The sequence below is a fragment of the Talpa europaea genome, assembly GCF_964194135.1.
Source record: "Talpa europaea genome assembly, chromosome: 6".
NCBI classification, from domain to species: Eukaryota; Metazoa; Chordata; class Mammalia; order Eulipotyphla; family Talpidae; genus Talpa; species Talpa europaea.
In genome coordinates this window covers 20821277-20844830 of record NC_140072.1, presented here as the reverse complement: position 1 = coordinate 20844830, position 23554 = coordinate 20821277, and the positions used below count along the sequence as shown (strand labels likewise).

General features: G+C 42.7%; 1 protein-coding gene across 2 annotated transcripts in view; it reads right to left on the bottom strand.

The window, feature by feature from the left end:
- CRIM1 (cysteine rich transmembrane BMP regulator 1) overlaps positions 1-23554 on the bottom strand; it is a gene marked incomplete at both ends in the record, with an annotated part of 169664 nt that overhangs the window by 56867 nt on the left and 89243 nt on the right. For both annotated transcript variants that reach the window (XM_084235026.1, XM_084235027.1), the window contains 3 exons: positions 2359-2556; positions 4913-5095; positions 13646-13767. In XM_084235026.1, the coding sequence (XP_084091152.1) occupies positions 2359-2556; positions 4913-5095; positions 13646-13767 (503 nt within the window). The remainder of the gene's footprint in view (positions 1-2358; positions 2557-4912; positions 5096-13645; positions 13768-23554) is intronic.

The window sequence follows — 23554 nt, the reverse complement described above, 5'->3', positions numbered from 1 at the left end:
GGAAACAGAGAGAAGCCAAGACCACAGAATCTTGGAGGTGGAGCCGGACATTGAGTTCTGGTGAGGTGCCGAGCACAGCCAGGTCACGATGGCTGAGGAGCCAACTTCAGGTGTGTGGCAAGTGCAGCGAGGTCCTCACACTGAGAGGGAGGGCCGGTGGGTGGGTGGGGCACATCCAAAACCTGAGAGTCGTTGTCAAACTAGAAATGATTTCCTCCGTCATTCCACTGCTGTCTCTCCCGCAACAGGGCCAAAAGCCAGAAATGTTGGGGAAATGGAAACAGGGGTGTGAGTAAACAAAAATGGCATTTGGGAGCAGGGAAGCAACCACAACTGTACCCGAATCTGACAGGCTTCATTCTCTCCTAGTCAAATCGCAGAAAGGCAACAGTCGTGGAGAAAGTAACGTAAGCCTCAAGGTTTTTGGTGCAGCACTGTTTGAGGATAAGATGAAATCATGTGCAAGTATGAAGCGCTTAGCCCACAGCACCTGAATCCAGTCGTTGCTTTTCTCCTGGCTTAGTTTATAGCAGCCTAATGTTTCCTTTGAGGTTCACTGGGAGTTACTGCCCATGTATCTTTGCATTTGACACTGTATTTGGACTGTAGACGTTCATTAATAAATTCTTGGGAAGTAATGGCTAACACTCTCACTTTTCCTCAAACAGAAGATTAGATCAAACTCTATGCAGACATTGCTGAGATCAAACCCTAAGTAACAAATCGAATGTTCTCTTGCTAGGCAAATATCGACATGAAGGAAGAATAGAACAGGCCAGGTATGTGTAATTCCATTCACCGGCTGCTTCCTTTCCGTGATGGATGGATATGTGAATGAATGCAAAAGATGAATGCATTTACCTTTAGAGGAAAGTACCCCCTTCATTTTCATTTTAGTTTTTTTTTTTAATTTTTTAATTTAATTTAATTTTTATTTTTTACATTATTTTTGGGTTTTTTAGTCTGATTTTCAATTGATGATTTGCAACTCGTGAAGTTAAAGGGTTTACTCAATCACATTTCTTATTCTTTTAAGTTCTCTTGCATTATTATGCAAACATATGTGCTGAAATAGTTCATGTTCTGTCCTTAATTCTTAGGGAGAGATATTCCCGCCTTCCCTTGTCTCTCTTGTAAAGCTGCTGCATAGCATTATACAGATTTCCATACTCCTTTTTCCAGCACTGAAAGCATGCCTTCAGGGGATGGGAGGAGTATGTGTGTAACGGGACGGGTGATTTCCACAAAATTGGTCATCTGGAAGCTATAAAATTTTGGAGTGCGGCAGCCGCACGCTGAGTAGAATAATGGTGAGGGAACCGCTGATGTCAATACAACTAGAGCCGTCCAGCTTAAAGTTTTGTATGATTTCTAAGCCCTTTAATAATTCTAACCCCTCAGAGGTTAACGAAGCAGTCAGGAAAACTCTGAAGTGTGAGTTTATTAAAATTTAGGTAGAAGTAAAAGACTCCTTGAATCAAGACTTGGTCTACTTAACGCAATTTCTGAGAAGACCTGTCAATTTCTTAATACCCGCTTCAAAAAATTCTGGAAGGACTCATCCTCAACAGGGAATTTTTCACTCATCATAGTTCATTTTCACTCTGCAAGTATCCTCCTAAATGACAGACTTTCTCTGCAGGATCTGTTAGGATAAATATTCTATCTCTTGTCTGTCCTAGAAGACATGGACAAAGGATTAAGACTGACTTGAGTAAGTGCAAAGAATCTTCTCAGAATGGGGAAGTGGAGCCAAATAGGGGCTGGACACGAAGACTCATTTAGGAAGCCTGAGGCTCCTCTCCATTAAACAGGAAGGGAGATGGAGGATGCAGGTAGCCAAGACACAGGGAAAGCATGAGAGGAATTGCAAGCTACACCCATCGTGATAAAGGAACAGAAAGTATGCTCGGGATGAGGGCGCTAGGTTCCTGCACCTGCCCGTGACGGTTCCCATTTTACTTCAGCTGCCAGAACTCTTGGGCTTATGGCAGCCTCAAGGTCCAACATGGTGTGCTAGAGTCACGGGCCTATTTCAATTTTACTTTGACGCACTGACCTTCCCATGTTAATTAGGCTTGAAGTAAACTAAACCGAAATATATCTACTCTTCTCCTGTAAACTATTCCGATAAGCCTATTTGCAACGGTAAAATAAAGACTGCACTTTCGCACTGGAAATTTGCACCATTTTCCCCACACGATTAGCTTTGGCAATAGAATAAATTCATCTGCGACTGGTAACAGCATGAAGCAGGCATTATGCCTGAGGAAGTAAAAAAACCAAACAAAGCAATCTGGTAGAAAGTTATCCGACATGAGACTCTCGCAGGGGACTCGTCAGAACCACAAGGCTTACCTACGCACACGGGGCAACACTCCCCAGGCACCTTCACGGGGTTCATGCAGCTCTGTCCGCAGGCGGTCGCCACGCAGTGGGGCTCGCCGCTGATGCACTGGCAGAAGGTGCAGTCGTCTTCCCGCCACCGGTCCCCGTGGGCGCGGATCTGGCCATTGGCGTAGCAGCCCGCAGGATTATTAAAAGGATACACTGGATCTGAATTAAAACGTGAGTTCAGAGTAAGCCTGAGGGTATTCTGCGTCCCATCCCTGCCTGCACCTAGACATGTCATCCTGGGTCCCAGTCATCAGCAGTTCTTTTCCAGCTGTGATCAGCAGGGGCTCAGCGTGCACAGGGTATCTCTAGGGGAACATGCAAAGGCAGCTGTCACCCTGAATTTCCATTCCCCCATCCTGACACTGTAGACCGGACAAGGCTCTGTGGCATAAAAGCCGAGGCACTGATGTGATCGTTCCTGAAAACTCCAACACTTCACGGGTGGAGCTGTGGGCTGGTAATTAGTGCAGGTTCATTTTAGGCTCTGATAATGGCTTATGAGTGGTTGAATTAAATGTTTAAATGTTTTATCACCCCTCGTTTCCACTGCCTATAAAGTGGAGAGTATAATGGCACAGAGTGTGTCATTCCTTCTGGGACCGGCTGAACTCTTCACGTGAGAACAGCAGTAAGGAGAGCACAGGCCCCTGCTTGTTGACAACAGGCCTGACATACCACGTCTAAACCAGGCGGGCTTGCCTCCCGTGCCCTGGAGGGAAGGCTGTGGTATGAGTCTAGGCCATTTTTCTCTCATGAGCTGGGCAGCGAAAGCAGCAGTGAGGCAGGGGGACAAACGAGCCAAGGCTACTGGGAGCAAAAGCTTTCTGAGGATGTAAGTACTGCATTCAAAAATCTCCAAGCATCCTTATCATGGAGAGCAACCAGACAAATCTTTCAATTTCCTGTTTCAGAAACAAGAAAATCTGGCTGCCATGAGCAGGTGCTGCTGAGCTGGGGGGAAAGTCCAGGCAGTTTTGAGTTTGGTTCCCCTCGCTCTAAAGTGGGAACAGGGCGTTATAGTAAACTTAGAGGGCCAAAGTTTAAAAACAATGTGGTCACAGCTTTAGAATGGCAGTTAGCCAGAGATGGAAGTAGCCAAGAGACCTGAGCTAGATAAGATTTCATAAATTCCTTTGTAAAAAATATTACACCGCATACTTCATTTCTACTTTGAACCAGGGTCTGAATTCCAGGAAGTGAGACATAACCAGCTCGGTGCCCAGACAACTCATTATGTGGCCACACAGAGGTCCCTATCTCTGTTTTACACCACCAACTACTACACGGCTTCAGAGATGATTACACACCGTGGCAGTGAGGGAACAAATCAGTGGGGAAAGTGAAAAGTTTGATTTTTTTTAATCCCCAGTGACACTTAGAAAGCGAAACACCTTTGTCCTATGTTGGCTGAAATAATTTCTAGCAGGGAAAAGGACTTCGCTTTGATGAACAATTGTTCAAGGCTAGGGATGCCGTTTGTATACTTAAAACATTTTCAGAACCTTCAGTATTATGTGGCAAATATAGCTCAAGCACTGAGAAGAAAAGGATTTTAGGAAAACAGAGAAAGGTCTGGAAGATGCCATGGTCTGTGTCCTTCCATTCTGAGATGGAAGTAACACCAGGGCTCAGACCTGGCACATCTGACTTCAGACTGAAGGTCTGGGGCTCAGTCAGGAAAAGAGAGCTCACCCCACCTCCTTTTCTGGAAGGTGCAGTGTGGTCGGACCAGACACATAGTCATGTGTTGTGGGGGTCTTACCTCCTGACTTCAGTATAAATTCAGATAAGGGAACCCACTTTTACTTCAGTTTCCTAATCCTAAAAATGGGTAGGTTGTAGTTCCAAGTTATTCTGAAATGTTTACTATTTATGAGCAGCAGGGACGGAAGGGCAGAGCTGCTAGAGGAGCTTGGAACTATTACTCCTCAAGTGGAATAAAGAACAAGAAGCCCCTAAGAGTCTTCTGTGAAAGGCCACACCTGACATTGGGCTGGACACCAAGCTGGTATCATCACCAAGCTACACTGTGACCCCATTTTCACCAATACACATTTTCAAAGGAGGGGAGCACCAAGGTGCGACCCCACCTGGAATGGCCTGTGTGTTAGAAGGGGGCAGGTGTGAACTAACTCTGAACTAACTAGCTGAGACTGTCAACAATAGGGTAGTTCTGGCCTAGGACGGTGGGGAGTGAATTTTAATGTCAGGGTAGGAGAACATCCCCAGGACTTGGCAAGGAACTGCAGGTGAGCAACAGCAAGCACTCTCATCAACACTCATGCTAATCTGCAGAGACAGGTGATCTGCTGTCCACACCCAGGGCACAGCCTCTCTCGAGGAAGCTTTTTCAGTCTATCTAGCATCACACCAAAAAGATCAACCACAGTATAATAAAAAGGGAACTTGCTCAATATTCCTCTAGTTTGGGATGAGACTGAATTAGGTCAATTTTAACATTAAAACTCTGAACCACAAGTTTTCTTATACATCTTCAGTGAGAATCTCCTCGTACCTTCACACACGGGGCAGCACTCCCCTTCAGGCACGTAGTACCGCTCACAGTTCAGCTCACCACACTGGGCGGTGAAGCAGATAGAAACACCCCCTTGGCATCGGCAGAACCGGCAATTGTCCATTCGGAACATATCCCCATCATTATATTCCACATTGTTGAATACACAGGTTGGCTTTGTTTCTGAAAGGAATTAAAACAAGACACATTTGAAGTCATTTTTGAGTCGTATGCTTTTATGTTTTTCAAATAGACTCTAGAATATTCTGTGTGAGAGCCAGAGGTAATAATTTGGTGGATATTTAATACAGGATATGATTTTTTTAAATAAGCTTTATTTTTAACAGTAAACTCAGGTGTATAGCAAATTGGGCAGAAAGTACAAAGTTCCCCTAAATGATATAATTTTTTAGACAGGAGCAATAAAACAAAGTAAAATATGCAAAACAGTATCTACAGAATATATAAAACAAAATATATAAAACACATCATTATCCTCTTTATACAGAGGAATCAAAATTACCTTTAGCAAAATCCACCTCTCCCTACTCTAAATAAAGGCACCCAGTTGAGCATGAAATGCACATATATGGTTTAGTTAAGTCATTCTACCTGAAATAAATGATCCTGCCTTCACATTAGATTTTCTTCTGCTTTAAAAAATTTGTCTTTTTGAGGGATTGGGTGCTGCTGTTCTTCTAGGATTCCCTAAATTATTCTTCTCTTTATATGGTTTAATGATCTATAATTTCAATAGTGCTTGGCCCTTAATAAAACCTTTTACATAGTCTACCTCACTTAACTCCAGTAACAAAGGTCTGACATGTTTTTATGTTGTGTTTAGAAGTAAGGAAATGCTACGCAAATTGCATAAAACCACAAGTTTAGCAAATGATAGAAGTAAAAACAGCTGCTCTTGTCTCATGCTCTTTCCATTGTGTTGCAAGGTTATGTTCTACTAAAGACCCGAACCTCTGTATTTAGAATTCTCATCATATCAATGATTTTGAAAAAAAATTTTCCCTGTCCTGAAATACTGTCCCTAAATACTGAATACCTTATCTTTAGTTTTGGCTGACTTAATAGAACTCCCACCAGACAAACATGTCACAAGAAAAAGAAAACAACAGATCAATACCTCTTATAAATATGAAAGTCTTTAAAAAAATATTAGAAGGAATCCAGCAACATATAAAGCATTATATACCATGACAAGTGGGCTACAGTCCAAGAATTTTGAAAGGCTAGTTTTATATAGCCAAAAATCTACTAATGTAATAAGGCAGGTCCATAAGGGACAAAAGCCACATGACCATCTCAGCAGACACAGAAAAAACATTTGACAGAATCCAATACCCTTCCATAATAAAAAATGTTCAACAAGCTAGAATAGGAGGAACTGCTTTGACTTGATGGCAACCTATGAAACCTATCAAAAAATCACAGCCAACATCATACTTAACAGAAGAGTCTGAATGCTTTCCCCTTAAGAACAGAACAAGACAAAGAAGTGCATCTCCCCACTTCAACGTTGTAACAGAGGTTCTAACTGGGAAAGCTAGGCAAGGAAAAGTAATGAAAAACTCTCCAAGTTGGAGAGGAGAAAGTAAAACTATTTTTTAGTTACATAAGACCTCACATATGGTGAAAATTCTAAAGAATCTATCAAAAATACCTATCAGAATTAATAAGCAAATTCAGCAAGATTTCAGGGAACTGCAATCAAATAAATGGTATTTCTATACACCAGCAATGGACAATCTGAAAATGAAGAAAACAAACCCATTCATAAAGGCAGCAAAACTAAACCAAAACAAAGCCGAGAAATATGACTGCGGAATTGGGGCTACTAGAAAGGGAGGGAGGTTTGGGTAGGAACAAAGGGGGAAGGGACCCAGTGGTCTATGACTATGGGGGCTTTGATCATGGGTGTGGTCTGGTGACAGACATCTGCAGATGTGTGAACCTATTTCCTGGAATCACAGATAGTGATGTTAACCAGTGTTACCTCAAAACAAGCAAACAAAAAACCCAGCAATAACCTATTTTGTCATAAGCTTAATAAAATGAAGCACAAAACTTGTACCTTGACAACTCTAAAACATTGTTCAAAGATATTTCTGGCCTAAATAAATGGAAAAATATCCCATGTTCATGGATTAGAAGATAATACTGTTAAGATAAAAATCTTTCCCCAACTGATTTAAGTGCTCAATGCAATCTCTATCTTAAATCTTTGTAGGGTGTTTTGGGTTTTTTTTGGCGGGGAGGGAAGGGGTTAGAAACAGATAAGCCAATCCTCAAACTTATATGGAAATTCAAGAAACCCAAAATTGCCAATTGAAAGTGGAAGGATTCACAGCTATTTCAGGGCATATTACAATGCTACAGTAATTAAGACAACATGGTACTGGCATAAGGATAGATACATATATACACACACACACACAGGAGTGCAACAGAATTGTTTGGGAGCTCAAAATAAACTCTATTTACTGATATTCCCCAGTTTTATTGAGATATAGCTGGTATACATCTCTTTGTAAGCTTACAGTATACAGCATTACATTTATTAATTTGTGACACAGGACCCAAGACAATTCAATGAGGGAAAGAATAGTCTTTTCAACAAATAGCGCTGCACAGCCACACGAAGAAGAATGAAAATAGAGTACTCTGTACCACACCATTTACAAAAGTTGGCTCCAAGTGAATCATGGAGCTATGATCTAAATGGAATAGCTACAAAAATAGAGCTCTTAGAAGAAAACAGGAGTACATCTTTGTAACTTTGGATTAGGCAACAGTTTCTTGGGTTTGACACCAAAAGCACAAACACAACAAGAAAAAATAGTTATACTGGAATTTGTCAACTTTGTGCTTCAAAGAACACCAGTAAAAAATAACCCAGAGAATGGGAAAAAGTATTTGCAAATCATGTATCTAAGACAGAACTTGTATACAGAAAGCATAAGAACCCTTACAACTCAATAATAAAAAATAACCCAATTAAAAAATGAGTGAACATTTCAACAGATACTTCTCTCCAACAGAAGTAACAAATGACCAGTGAGCACATGAAAAGATGTTCAGAATCACTATTCAGGGAATACAAATGAAAGCCACAATGAGACACCACTTCATAGCTAGAGTGTAATGAGAAAAATACAAACAACACTAAGTGTTGATGAGGATTTGGGGAAACTGGCATTGCTGGTGATGACACAGAAATTCAGTGTCCTTAGAAAAAAGTTTTGGAAAAAAAATTGTACTCCCTCAATATAGTAAAGAATTACCACATGGTCCAACAATTCCATTCCTAGGTATATACCCGAGAAATGAAAACACATACCAACACACAAAACTGTACACAGATGTTCACAGTGGCACTATTCACAATAGCTAAACAGGGAGGCAACCTAAATGTCTATCAACTGATTGATGGATAAACAAAATCTGGTGGATCCAAACAACAATGTCATTCTTGGTTCTATAAAGACAGAGCTCTGACAGTGCTTCAACATGGATGATAATGGAAGGTGCTGTGCCAAATCAAAGCAGCCAGTCACAAAAGACCACAGATCGTATGATTCTACTGATAAATGTCCAAAAGAGGCACATCTACAGAGACAGACGCAAGGTGAGTGCCTAGGGTTGGGAGCTGTAGCGGGGAAATGGGGCATGCTATTGAGTTCAGGAATTTTGGGGGAACTGATAAAGTTCTCTAAACTTGATTGGCCTCCTCAGCCAGAGGGTATGTTCCAGGACCCCCAGAGGATGCCTGAAACCATGGAGAGTGTTGAACACTATGTTTTTTTTCCCCAAACACATACACCTATGATAAAGTTTGATTTATAAATTAGGCACAATAAGAGATTAACAATTACTAATGATAGAGTAATAAAAAAAAGCTACAATAAAGTTATGTGAATGTGGTCTCTATCAAAAGATCTTGCTGTGTGTTAATAATTTTGGACCACAGTTGACCATGGTTAACTGAAACCAGGGAAAGGGAAACCGTGGAAGAAGGGGGAACTACTGCATGGCACTCCTGAGTACATAACCCGTGACTGTGCATCCTGAAGTGAATGTTTCAGAAAGCTGGTAAAATGCAAGTCTCCCAACCAGAAGCAAGATCTCCTGAGCTATGCTCTCTATTTAATGAGGTGGATTATGATACACACAGTCTCATGGGGTCCTCTGTCCCTGTACTTCTTATTAAGTCACTCTGCATGATTTAGATACTTGAAGAAACTTTTATTGCATTTTATTTTGAATGTATTTACATCTGTACCATACCAAACGACTCTCTCTCGATTTTATAACAGTTCTGTCCAAAAGATAGAACAAGTCCTAGTAAACATTCTTCAATGAGAAAAATGAAACTGAAAGAGATTAGGTGACTTGACTAAGGTCATAGAACTAGTGTGAGACAAGTGGTGTGTGTATGTTTACACGGGCAGCAGATATACATGCATGAACCTCTTTCCTAGTGCTAACTGAATATACTTTTTTCCCTTCAGAAATTAATGTTTTATTAAAAAGAGTCATCTTATTATAGATCAGATTTCTTTTACATATTTTTAGCCAACATGCTAATCTAGCACTACATTAATCTAACATACTAACTAAAAGAAACCTGGGCATTGTGGTCACAAGTTTCAAAGTGAAGAAAATGGAGCACTTTTATGAGATGAGACAAATTACTGTACTCTTACAAAATGTGGAACATCCATGCAAACCAAAGGGGAAAATTTTGATAAATCAATCCATGTTAATTACTTAGCTGAATCAACCTCATCTAACATCTGGGTGAAGCCAGAGATCTTGGTGCAACATTTGCAAAAGTGAGGAGGGAAAATTCTGGTTATGAATAAAACTGTTCTCCGTGAACCTGTTTTTGCAGTGGGACGCGCAGAAGCTTAAGTGGAAGAGGACAGATCTGTTATCTGTCATGAGGTCTGGGGCAGTTAGGTTTCATGAGCTCAGGCGCAGAGAGGGAGGGAGTGGAATTTAGAGAGATGGACAGAGTCCCAAAAAACATAGCCTAGAAAACACAATCAATTCCTTAGGATAAAAAAAAAAAAATCACACAGCATAACGAAATCTTTGTTTGATGGCGAGAGAAATTTATGGAGGCTTTTCAGGAAGGTGCATGATAAAAAGACTGGCAGCTGCCTTTGAGGGGCGATGACTAATGACTTCTGCACTCATCAGGGATGGATGGCAATCTCAGGAGAGTGTGGAGATTACTGCTACCTCTGTAAGAGGACCAGTTCAGTAGATGCAGGAAAGAAATATACTACAAAGAAATAATTTACTATGTAATTTGTAATTCTCAATGCATAGAAGCATAAAAATGTCTATTCAGTGATTTTTATATGCATTTTGTGCCTGTCCATTTAAATTTTATGTTTCTAAGTTCTGGAATCTTCTGTTCTCTCTTAAATCTATTCCAGAGTTCCTAAAAAAGTCTTATAGTATAGACTGTTGATAATCTGTTGCGTGACAAATTACGCTAACTGGCAGATGGTGATACGTATGTAATTTTAGTGAAAGAAGAGACTAAAATGTAGAACTTCAAATCCAATGTCCAAGTGGAGATAAAATCCAAATAGATACATACTTCTGTTTTCTTTTCCCTTCAATATCACAGAAGGTTAATGGCTAATATCTCACCTCTGGTCTTATTTCACTGGGGGTGAGACATACAGGAGGCAAGGATAGACACCATATGTCAAAACAGAGACAACTGTAGAGCAGATGACAAACGTTTGAAAATAGCTCTCTAAGTCAACAGCAAACTGATATAACCACAAAGGTGAAGGCTTGGAGTACTTGAGTACTTTTCTCTAAAAATATAATTTGTGTATCTGACTCTTATCCCTGGCACTTACTTAGAAAAACACGATGACCTGCATACCTGTGGATACTGTCTTTTTGCTTTTTACCTTCAAGGTATAACTTTATGGTCCTGATTCTCTAATATTTTACCACTATCACTGCTTCGGTTGTCCTCAAAGGTGCTTCAAACTTTTCCAAGCTACTTGCTGGCAAACACACACCTGTCTATGTACGGGAAATGCATGTGTGTGTGTGTGTATATATATATATATATATATATATATATATATATGTTCACATGTGTACATGTGCCTGAATGTCAAAAGTAGTAAAACACAGACTTTGAGACAGAATATCCTTAAACACTGTTCGGATTATAAATTTTTATGCATTACAGTTCGAGTCTCCTCTACAGCCGAATGACTATTATGGTGACAAAGATACTATAGCAGGGTAAGGAATGCACAGCAAAGATCACCCAATGAGGTGATGGTGGCAAGAAAGAAGTCACCACCAGGAACACTGTGGCTGTGCTTTGTCTTCTCCACATTTTCTCATGCAGATGGCAAGTCCTGTTCCTGAAGCCAGAGCTCTCTATAAAGTGGGCCTATAAAGGGGCAGAGGCCCTTAAGATACTCCAAGGCCACACAGGCGGGGGCTGTGATTGGTTCTCCCGGTCACGTCACACTGGAGCAAGACACAGGTAATGTTCTGATAAGAAAGGCACAACATGTAGGCTTCTATAGCTCAATAGGAACTGCTCTTCCTCACCTAAGGTCACCCCAGCAAGCTGTATTAAGAGAGGTGGCATTTCCAGGGGGCAAAGATTCAAGTGTCGGGCAGGACAAGGTGGAGGATACCAACAAAGCCACCCTTCTGTGGGCTGTATTTTATAGCCACCTCTAAAGGGAATTAGGATGCTATGAACCCTCTTCCTTGCGCACTTATCACCTCACCAAAACCTGGGTGCCCTCTGTGAGGTGGACAGTAAGCTAATACTCACAGACACATGGACAGAGTCCTGCCTCTGGTTCAGGTTTGAGAATGAGGGACAGACATGAAAGCACCTGCAGAGCACCGTGCCCTGGAGGAGGCACACCTGAGATGCAGGGTCAGGAACCCCGACTTCTGCCTCAGGGGGTGTTAGCTCAATATCCCACCTAGAGCATCACCCTCAATAAGTCACACTGCAGCAGCACCAGAGAAAAGAGATCTGCTTGGTTGCGTGCTGCTTTTGAACAGACATTACTGCTGGCTGGATAAAAACACAGGTGGAGAAAAGCACTACAGAGATATGTATGACCATGGAGTTTTTTCTGCCCCTCTCCTTCCATGCTTATATTATAAGGGCTTTAAAAATCAGGAAGCTCATTTCACCTTCTCCATCTGCCCAAAATGTCCAGAACCATTGCTCTGGATCAGGAAGTAGGTACACAAAATTATAAGAACCATTTGCTCCTGCACAACTCCATGTGCTTCACATATAACACCCCATTTAATTTACTGTTCATCACTTCTTTTTATAGATTTGGAAACTGAAGGTGGGGACACAAAGAGACCATCAAAGTTTCTGTATAGGGTGGGAAGGCTAGAGAGAGAGCAGAAAATCTTCTGACTTCTGATTCTTATAGGGAGGAGTTACCACATTTCTCTGCAATGCTGTTACATTGTTCAACTCTATCTTCATTTTCCTTGTGTGTCAGATATGGGCTAAATAATGCTCTCTACAATTACCGACATCGCACTTGCTTTTTATTTTTTGTCTTTATCCTTTTATTTATTCTAATGGAAGGGTATGTTTTAAGTCCTCCTCCCTTCCAGCATCTAAATTCAAGAAACACCATGTACAAAACACCAGTCCATCTCATGAAAGGTGGAAGGGAGAGGTGGCTTTTCCCTAAAGGGATCTTTGACTGAAGAATCCTTTTTTTGGGTTACAAGGGTCAAGCAAAAAGCTTGATTAATGACCAAGCACTGATCAAAGATGTTCTCGTCTAAGTAAGAAAACGCTAGCCTAGATGAACAATGTCTTTTCTGCTTCAAATTGTGATAGCTTAGAAGCTGTGGTATAGGTATATAATGGAATACTACTCAGGTAAAAAAGGGTGAACTCTTAGCATTTGTGACAACATGGGAAGCACTGAAAGGGGACTACGCTTTGTGAAATAAGTTAGAAAGAGAAAGACAAACATTGGATTTTACTCACAACTGGAATACTAAGGAACAGACAAAACCAAACCAAAATGAACCCTAGAAATCTGACTGCAGAAGTGAGACTACCAGAGGGGGAGGTTGGGGGCAGGGAGAAAAGCAGGGGTTGAGGGGAGGTCCAATGGACTATGGCATAAGATTATGAGTGCTTTGGTGATGGGTGTGATATGGTGACATGTGCATCTGAAGAAGTACGTCCTGCACCCCTAAATCGCATATGGTGTTACAATTCAGTTATCTCAATAAAAATAATAAAAATTTAAAAAGCAGAAAAAAAAATTCACCAACTGGGGTAGCTCCCATGTGGTGTTAGTTATACAGATCACCTCCTAGCAGCAAGGCTAGGAGGGCCTGGATGAGGGGACTACTGTGATTACAGGATCTGTGATTCTTCCCCTGGGATGCTTAAATTTTTGAACTATGAACACAGCAGAAGATGACAGCTATGTGCAATCTGCTATTAAAGTTCCAATATTCTCTTTCTGATGGATGGAATGATGATTCGCTTCCTAGCTTCCTTCACTGCACTGTGGGATCTTAGCAAATATTTCTGAGTGAATTTCAAGTCCCTGAGTATTTTCCCTGCCTTATGAAAGGCAGAAGTGCTAGTTTGAGCCCGCCCTCCTCCTCCTCCTGCAAAAATGTACACTCTCTGAGAACAAGAGAAACCCCACGTACCATTAACACATTCAAAGACATCACAGCACTTTCCAGGTGTCCCATCTCCACGAGAGACTATGCGGGGAGTGGATCCCACCTCACACACCGGGAAACCACATAAGCCAGAGAGACACTCGCATCTGAAACCAAAGAAAAGGGAAGGAAAACCCCATGAATAAATAACAACATAGAAGGCGGGAATCCACAGTCGTAGTGGATGTGGCAAATAAATTCGTCTATTGGACCCTGTCCTGTATCTGGTGTCACTGGGGGAGGGGCAGGAGTTCTAACGTAACTGGCTTCCCAAATAACGAAGGCTCATCTTCTTAATAACCGCTTAGATTTTAACTTTAACCATTTTGACAGGAATGTGCTTAAAATGCAAGACTTCATTTCCTTAACCAGACTGGTATAGAGCACAGCTGACATTTTCAGGGTGATAAAGGTCTATTGTTATTTGCCTACATTATATTTTTCCCTAAAAAAATATGTCCTCATGTTACTGCTTTGTTGCTACTGACCTTTAGATGTTTTTCAGACTTTTCTAACTCTTCTTAAAAAAAAAAAATTATTTATTTATTTATACAAGCACTGGGTACAGTCAGAAGCGCGGGAGGGTGAGAGAATTCACCAGAGCCAGAGCAGGGAACAGAACAGGCAGACTGATGAAACACACTACTGGGGGGAGCAGCAGGTGGCAGGAGAGATCTGCACGCCATATGGGACCCTCGCCGGTGGATTGAGCCGGTGCTGCAGAGGCTACGGGCAGCTTCGCATCCCAGTGCTCAACCGCTGCACCAGCAGGGGATGCCCTCTAACTCTTCTTTCAACTACTAAGTCATTAGATTTTCAGCCTTTTTGTGGTCAGTGTGTCTGTGTGTAGTAGCAGCTTCATCTCGAGTCACGTTAATGAATGTACAGATGTGCAGAACAGAAGCAACAGATTCTGAGGCCCAGCGGCTCTTTATAAACAGAGGGCACAGGCTGCACAAGTGGACTTTTGAAAGCTATTGGGAAACTAAAGTCTTAATGTCTTGGATCTTCTGTGCCACTCTACATGCCTCTGTCTCTGCGTGCGTGTAAGAGCGGTTCCGTGACCTGCAAGTTCACTCTGCTGCCTGTAATCCTTAACTTTGACTCTGCTCCAAACTTGCCTAAACACAGAAAAATAAGGGGAGGGAAAAAAGTTGTCAAACTCCCTGATGCTTTTATGATGAAATAGGAGGCAGAAAATGAGCAGTTCAAGACAGTAGGGCATCAGGATGGAAATGCAGCACAAGGAGCTTAGGGCTAAAGTCTGGCCCTGGTCTCCAGTGGTGGGGATGAAGTGTGGGTCAGTGGGTGGACAGGATGATGACTCCTAGAGCTCCCAGGTTCATAGCGGTGAAAGGAAGGCTTATTTATATACCACAGTGGTCAAGGACAGGGGAAGGGAACATTCCCAGCAGAGAACTATTAACACATTCATTAATTCTGGGTTTCCCTCCCTTCTTTTTTAAGTGATTGTTTTGTTCTTCTTATGTTCTTCATTTCTTTAATGAATTAAAATAAGCTTGTAAGTCCACAAGTACCTTAACTACCAGGCCCAGAGGTTTAATTACATCCATAGTTAACTGTAAAACTAAAAAGGAAATTAAGTTCAAATTTACACCACAGATCATTAAAGCCACTAAAGGTGTGAATGACCTCCCTCAAGGTAGAGTCATTCAGACTTCTTCCATGGGTGATGGTTCCTGGGAGAAGAGGGTGTTAGAGCGCTGAGGGTCTGCTGAGATGGCACCTCTGCTTATGGTGTAAAACAAATGTTTACCTGTTTTGTGTGAGCAGAGCTGGGAGCACTTGATTCACAATCTATTCCTACAGGACAATCACCTTCTGGGGCTGGGTAAATATAAACTGGGCTTTCAGTTCTGGTAAGGCCATCCCACGGTCTTTCATTTTTATGTGCCTAGCCACTGCAGTTTTAAGCACATAATCATAACACTGATATTAGAGGAATAATATACTGACTACATTTACGGCACTTGACACTCTGTACAAAGTTTCAGAGCTAACAGATTAACTGAGCAGAGCATGGAACACACCCTGTTCCCGGAGCCTGGATGTGGTTTTAGTGTAAGCATCTTACAATAACAGCTGGCTAGCCTTTTCTTCCACATCTTCTTGGACTCACATTCTCACCTACTGATGTGTTCCATGGAATCAGTCTCATTTAAACACCACAGAGCATGCAGTCAATGAAAGAATGCCTCTTCAAATGTTGGCCTGCAACCCTTACTGAACATGCACGTACCAGGCACTCTGTGAGGCTGTCAGAAATCACACGGACCCGAAGACAACTAAGTTACCTTAACTCTACTTCTTTACCTTTTATGTTTGACTTATTTCCCAACCTTTAAATCTCTCTCTTGTTTTCCTAGAGACCCACAAAGGTTGTCTCCAGCATGTTGTGAAAGATCTAAAACTGTACACTGCTGCCTATTAACTCACCTAGGGGGGAAAAAAAACAAAAACCAAAATCTTTATACTAAATCTTTACTTTCAAACCCAGAATGATTGCACAGGAACAATACAAGGAGTCAGATCCCCAGATTTTGCTGGCTGGCTGCTCCTAGCTCATCCCCTTCCTAACAACCTCTTTGTAACTCCTCCCTACTAACGCTATCATGTATTCCTCAGCTTCCCTTGAACCTGAGATTAGCAGATGCTAACAACTATTAGCATCTTAATAATGAAGAAAATTATCAGACAACCCCAAAAGGCAAAAGCCTGGGTTCATATCCCATCTCTATGAGAGGGTGGGTTGGTGGTACAATGGTTAGCACAGCTGCCTTCCATCCCTATTAGGTTGATATTTTATGAAAGTGCCATTTTTGCAGGTTGAAAATAGTGAAACAACAATTTCCTATAGTTTGACATAACACATCTCACATGAGTTAGCAAATCCAGAACCCCATCAGGACCCTTATTTGTCAAGGAAATTTATAAGTCCAAGGCAATTTTTAAAAATTATTTCATAAGGTTATTCTAGATTGTTTACACTTGGAGGTAGTGATCCTCCCTTTTACAGACGGAAATAGGGAAATAGAGTCTAATCAACTATCCTGATGTTATATAAGGTGCCCAGGGCTATATTTTTCTACTAAGAGTCTAGATTTTCTTCTACTGATTCCAGAAGAAATGCTGAATGACAGATCAACTAAAGCACACAAGTTTTTATCTTGCCCTCACCAACTTTTCTCTTTTGCCCCCTACCATTAATCTTTTTCCTATTTTTTACACCCAAAAACCTGGATAGAGAGCAAGCAAGAAAATGGAGAAAACACATGGATTAACCCAAAGGGAACAAACTAACATGTGAGAAACTCCTTGTTCCTCGCTTCTGGAACCTTCAGTCCCCCAATTTCCAGGCTTTAACCCAGTCTCCCTTCACCCAGGTCGCTTCCTCTCCCAAGTCACACCTGTCTAAGAGCTCAGCTCCTGTTCCATCCTCACAAACCTTCCACCCCTTCATCTGGCTGCATCTCTGAGTGTTGCCAACGGCCCCCACTCAGCCTGCCTGTGCCCGGCACACAGCGTCATTAACAGTGAGCTAGAAATGCTGGGTGAGTGTCTTGTTTGGAGTTATCTGGCAAGGGCCTTTTTAAACAGTGGTGTCCCAATGAAGGAGTAGATGTTATTTATGGAAGAATGAGCTTTTTTTTTTTTTTTTAACAAGACTGCCCTTTCAGAAATTTCTAACTACTTTGTAACTACATACTTAAACAGGTGATAAAAGCAGTTATTAAAAGTCTACCTTTTCTGAAACTTTAAAAAAAAAAAAAAGTCTTCAACTCCTCAGCCTCGCATTCAACACACCTTAGTTCCAATGTATCTCGAAGCATCTTTATTTTCCTGGTGCTACTTACACTTCCGTTCTCCAAACAAGCCCTCCCTCTGCTGTCTTTGTGAGGCTCCCCTTTCTCCCTCCTGAGCATGTCCCGTTCAGCCCTCATCTCCAGCTGTCTGTGCAGATACCATCTGTCTTTCTAGGCCAACCTCAAATAACAGCTCCTCTCTGTACCCTCAAAGAACATACTTTTCTTAAAGTCCTTCTCATAAGGCCTGACAGTGACCTGGGGACCCATCCCCCAGCAGTGCACTCTGTACCTGTTTGGTCATGTTTGGTCACCAGGTAAGGACGGTGAAGAGGGGAACTGGACATTAGTGGTGGACTTAGTGTAGTCCCCACAGCGGTTTTAATGATGCCCCCCTGAAAGTGACATGCTACTTCAATAAAAAATAATTGATTAAAAACAAATATTTCTCAAATGGAACAGAACTTGAGATGAATAAAAGAGGAATATTTACCATATAAAACAAAACACAAAGAGAAGCAGAGCGCTGAGATTTTAAAAAAGCTACATCAGATGACAGCTATTTGCATGACACATTGAACAGAAGTGTGAAGGGCTTTAAAAATAAATAAGTAAAATAACAGCTTTATTGAGATACAGTTCACATATCATAAAATTCACTTTTCAAAAAAGTATGTAATTCAGTGGTTTTTATATTCCCAGGTTTGTGTAAATAAAACCACTTTCTAATTTTAGAATATTTTCATCACCTCAAAAAACAGACCCTGTATTCTCCACCTCCCCTCACTTAGCCCCTGGCAATCACTAATCTATGTTCTCTCTCCATGGATTTGCTTACTGGGGGCAGTTCATGTAAACAGAACCACACACTACATGGGTTAAGGGCTTTTAAACTTCAAACAAGAAACAACCCGTATCTGCTATTTGCCAGAAAAATCAAGCCTCTAATGTTATCCCTCAGTATTAAGATAATGATCAATCAAAGCACGACATTAATAAATTTTTGCATAATGTAATCACAGCTGCAGCCAGGTGGGAATGGGCTGTCTTTTTCTCTCTCAAGTAGGTAATGGATTCAGCATCTTGGGCATCAGAGTGCCTGAGTGCGAGGGAGAACGCAAGGAGATCCTCTAAGCCCCTAGAGGGCACTCCCCTCCTTAGGAGGCCCACACTAGCCGGTTTCTGCAGCAAGGCAGCGTGTGCCACTTAAGCTTCCCTGGTGCCTTCTATTTCCTGGACTATAACAGACAGTCCCAGCAGGCCAGAAGGGCGGACTGGGCACAGCTACAAGGTGCTCACAGGTCTAGCCTATTTTATCTTTTAACTTCCATATCCCACTAGTTCCACCTCACACCTGGCAGCAAAGGTAACATGTAGCTTACTGAATCCACCCCTCCCATCCTTCGCCTCTGGAGAGCCACAGATCACATGTCTACCTGGTCTCAAATGCCCGCTTCTCTTTCACCCATGGTGAATTCCACTCCCTTAAGGCCACCCACCGTGCAAGGGCTTCTCGCCTCTGAAAGCAACCAGGATTAATTTTCCTTCCTCTGACCTTCTAAGGTACACAGGAGTATTGAACTCTTGGGAGTACCTGCTCATCATACGAAATCAAAATCCTACTGTTTCGCTGGTGAATTCTTCTACTGCAGGGGGCCATGTCTTTTTTGCCTTGTAAATGAAAAAAAATGAATGATAAAGGCATCCAAACTAACACTTTCTTTTCATCACTAGAAAGTCAGAGGTTAGACTGCGCATTGTTTTTACAGTTCTCACTTTCAGAAATCTTTTAGACTGAGCACAAACAAAATCAGTGTGTGGAGGGAATGACTATGGGATCTGTCCAGAATGCAGCTCCCGGGTGCTACACTTACGGGTTGCTTTTCTGCAAGACTGAGCAGAGCTTCTGAGTGTGCGCATGGAATAGGTGCTCCAGGAGATTCCACTGCAGGGAACCTGGGACCCAATTTCTGAGACTCTTGCCCCTGGAGGTGCAGGGTCTCAGTCTCTGTAGTTTAATGGATGCACTGCAAAAAGTCAGTTCACCCTATTTTGTCATTTAAATCAGAAGAATGACTATTAGCACTTGCTCTTGATCATTTATGAAGACTCCTTCCTTTCCAAACATAGTCTCTCTCTCTTTTTTTAAATATTTATTTATTTATTTATACAAGAACCTGGGTACAGGCCAGATTCGCGGGAGGATGAGGATTCACCAGAGACAGAGCGGGGAACAGAACAGGCACACTGATGAAATACACTGCTGAGGGGAGCAGCGGGCGCGACAGGAGAGGTCTGCCATGCCATGTGGGACCCTTGCTGGCTGGCCAGGATTGAACCAGTGCTGCAGAGGCTGCAGACAGCTTCACAGCGCTGCGCTCAACTGCCTGTGCCACTAGGGCAGGCCCTCCAAACACAGTCTCTTAGGAGAGAAAGGGGGGGAACACCTTTATTTACTGTCACCTCTAGTTATCCACTTAAAACCCCGGATGCTCAGTACTCTCATCCATTCTATGAGAATGAACGTTCTTCTAACTCTGAAGCCCCATGACTCTACTAATGCCATTCCATTTGCATCACTGTCAAGATCTGATCCTGGTTCACCCCTCCCACAGCCTCGCCCTGGCCCGCACCCAGTGCCAGGAGCACATCACAGCCTTGCATGCCCGAGCTTAATGCTGCCTCTCTTTGTCCTACTGCTCCCCTCTCGTCTTTGCTTCTCTTCTTCCCCACCCCAAGGCACACCCTTCTCCTTGCCAAGCACCTCAAACTTCAGGTCCATTCCAAGATGGTGGGTATTCTCTATGAGGGTTTTTTGTAGATTTTTTTTTTTTGAGAGAATGTGTAATTACATCTCTACAATCACTTCCCCTACTAGCGAAGACTAAGCGATGCGAGAGAGGAGACAACACACCCCACACTGCATCCCGTGGCACCATGTGAGTCTCCACAACTGAATCATGACTTTAATAGTAAGTGGAGAGTGAAGTTTGTTTCACCAGTGACGAGAGACACTGCACAGGAGCGCCACTCTAGGGGCTGCAGAAGAGGCCTAGGCGGACAGGGTCTTCCTCGCCACTCTCATCGCAAAGGGCAGGGGTGCCCAGAAGGGCCCTCTGCAGCTGCAGCCAAGGGCAAGTGCTATTCTAACATTCTGCCATACAGTCCTGCAGAGGAGGAAATCTGGAAGCGGCAAACCATCAGCCTCATCTTTCCCAAGAAGACCTTAGCGCTGCTCAGATCCCAAAGGAAAAACAAGTCAAGGAGGCCTTTTGTAAAGGCTGCCGCCCAAGGCTGGACATAGCCACTTCTGAACTACATGGGCCTGTCCCCCCAGGGCGGGAAGTCCCTGTCCATAAATCATAAACTACTATTTGTAGGTGAGAGGGAGGCCTCTTTTTTGTCAGAAAACAAGGACAGATAAGGAATTAAAAGGGCAAAGCACTTGTGCTACTAGGATTCCACAGAGTATATTAATGAAATAACTGTCAGGAACAGAAATTATGACACATAAACCATATTTCTATTCTATAAAAAGCAGCTTCAACTTTAATTAAATTTGATGCACTCTCTTTCTACTAATTAAATTTCTTAGCTCTTTCCAGGAATGTGTAAGTTTAGAAAAAAAGAGAGACTGCCAGTGAAACATCCAAGCATCTGCAGGGATCCCACATGAATGTCCAACCATCCTTCTTAAGAGGTTTCTCAGGGTCACCATCAGAGAGTCACTTAAGTACCACTCCCTCCGGCACCCTTTCTGGCCTCTCTCCAGCTAACTCCCGCTCGTGCTCCTGCCTCACCACACAGGCTGTGAAACGAGGCACAAGGCCAGCTCCGGAAGAGCACACACTGCCTCCTACAGCCACCCTCTCCTAGTCTCAGGGTGCTATCACCCCGCAACCAAAATCTGCACATGACAGGACAGCTCCCTCCAACAAGGTTGGCTTGTGGCTCATGAAACTTAGGGTGCTCAGCTGAAAGAAAAGTGGTAAAAAATTGTAGGGAAATAGAAGTTGTAAGCCCAGATGGCTCTAATAAGATTTATAATGTTATCTTCTAGAACTATGCCTTACAGTGCAATGAGCTTGTGGTCAGGACAGAGCAACTCCATGTGATCGGCTAAAGAAGACTTGGTAGGGGCTTAGCCATGGCAGCAGGGGGACAGAGGTACAGAAACACACTGGGAGGAGCCCCAGGGCTTGTGCTGAGAGCTCAAGCAAGAATTCATCAAGTGTCGAGTGCCAACCGAGTCCCAGGGACAGAAGGCCCTCTTGCCTCCACTCCCCCAGGTCTGGGGGGTGGGGAGAGACACTGGCATTTGCTTTCATGGTGGGCAGGTGGGACTCAGAGAGTAAAGATGCAATAGGGGAGAGAGACACATGGAGACTCTGTTAGGAAAGTAAGATTTGCACTTTGGGAAAGAGGAGAGTTAAGTCTCAATACAGTAATAGAACACAAAGCCATCTCAGAGCTAGAATTGCAACTGCATCAGAAATGGATGCTCTGGCACATGGATCAGCTTGTTTATGAACATGCAACAGGCACTAAGCTGGGAGGGGGCATGGAACACATGGGGTCCTGGCCCTTAGTTGAGGGAGGTGTCAGATGTAAAATCACAAGTGATCAACAATGCATGTAGAGAAGCAACCCTGAAAACGTCAGGAGTAACCTATTTACCTTTTTTTTTTTTTTTAAGATTTAGATATTTATGCATAAAAGAGCTGGGGAACAGGCCAGAGATATGGGGGGTGAGATGATCCACCAGAGACAGAGTGGGGAACAGAACAGGCAGACTGGCTGAAATACACTGCTGAGAGGAGTAGTGGGCGAGTCAGAAGAGGTCTGCCTCGCCATGTGGGTTTCTCCCTGGCTGGCTGGGGATAGAACTTGTTCTGTAGAGGCTGTGGATTGCTTCATAGTGCTGTGCTTATCCCCTTGCGCCACCAAGGAGGCCCCAGGAGTAACCTATTTGAAGACTGCCTGTCTTCAAAGTCTACACTGCCTGGTTGCTGAGCCAGTGCTCACACAGCGGACACGAAGGAGCACCCCTCTTCAGTCCGTGTGGGCTGTCAATTCCCAAGCCTCTCATCCTTGTCATCAGAGTGAAGTGTGAGATCCCCGGGTCTCATCCTCCAGGAAATGTGCATTTCCAGAGAGTAGGGGCTTGTGCTTCCATGCCACACTGTCTCAACTGTTCAGTACAATGCCCTGCACACAACAGACACTCCAAATATTTGTTCCCTGAGCAGACCAGAAAATCAATAGGGTTTTGATGTTAAATCTATAGCTTAATGATCATCAAAAGCATTTATTGAATACTTGCCTTGCTAGACACTGACACTGAAGAGAAACTTGGAAGGTGCAAATTTCTTGCCCTCAGAAAGTTTACAACCTAATGTCTAGGAAGTGCCATTGAGTCCTACAGAATCTATGACCAAACTATGATCATCAAAGCAATCATATTAACTCCCAATAGCCATAGCATGCAACTTTTTTCAATCAGAAGCAAAGTAGGAGAGGATAATTTAAAATTTACTTATCTGTGCAATACATTCACGACAAACTAATCATCAAGTCCAAGAGAAACCGCTGCCTCCACCTCCAGGGCTGCAGTTAAACTAAATAGCTTCTTGGCAGATAGAACTCTGAGTCCCCTGCAAATGGTGTCTACACAACGGGGAGGCCTATCACTTACATGCAACGCAAAGGTGCAAATGAAGTAGAAAATCTGTTCCATTTTATATGTTTTGGTTTACTTTTTGGTATTTCCAGAAGAGGTAGGATTTTAACATTTTAGATTTGCTTGTTTAGCCACATAAATCACTTGACAAAACATTTCACAGGATTGTCTGGAGCAGTTCTTCTGTTTGTCTGTGTTATGGTGACAATGAGGGTAGGTGGGGAAAGTCATCTGAGGCTTGTTATCACCCTGCTGTGATTACTGCTCTCCAACCTTATTGGGTCACAGGATTGGTGTATGGTGATGGCAGCCCAGTTCAGACCAAACTGCAAACAACTGAGTGGGAGCTTAAGCTTTATCTCAGGAATGAAATAAATGTGCAATAAGGCT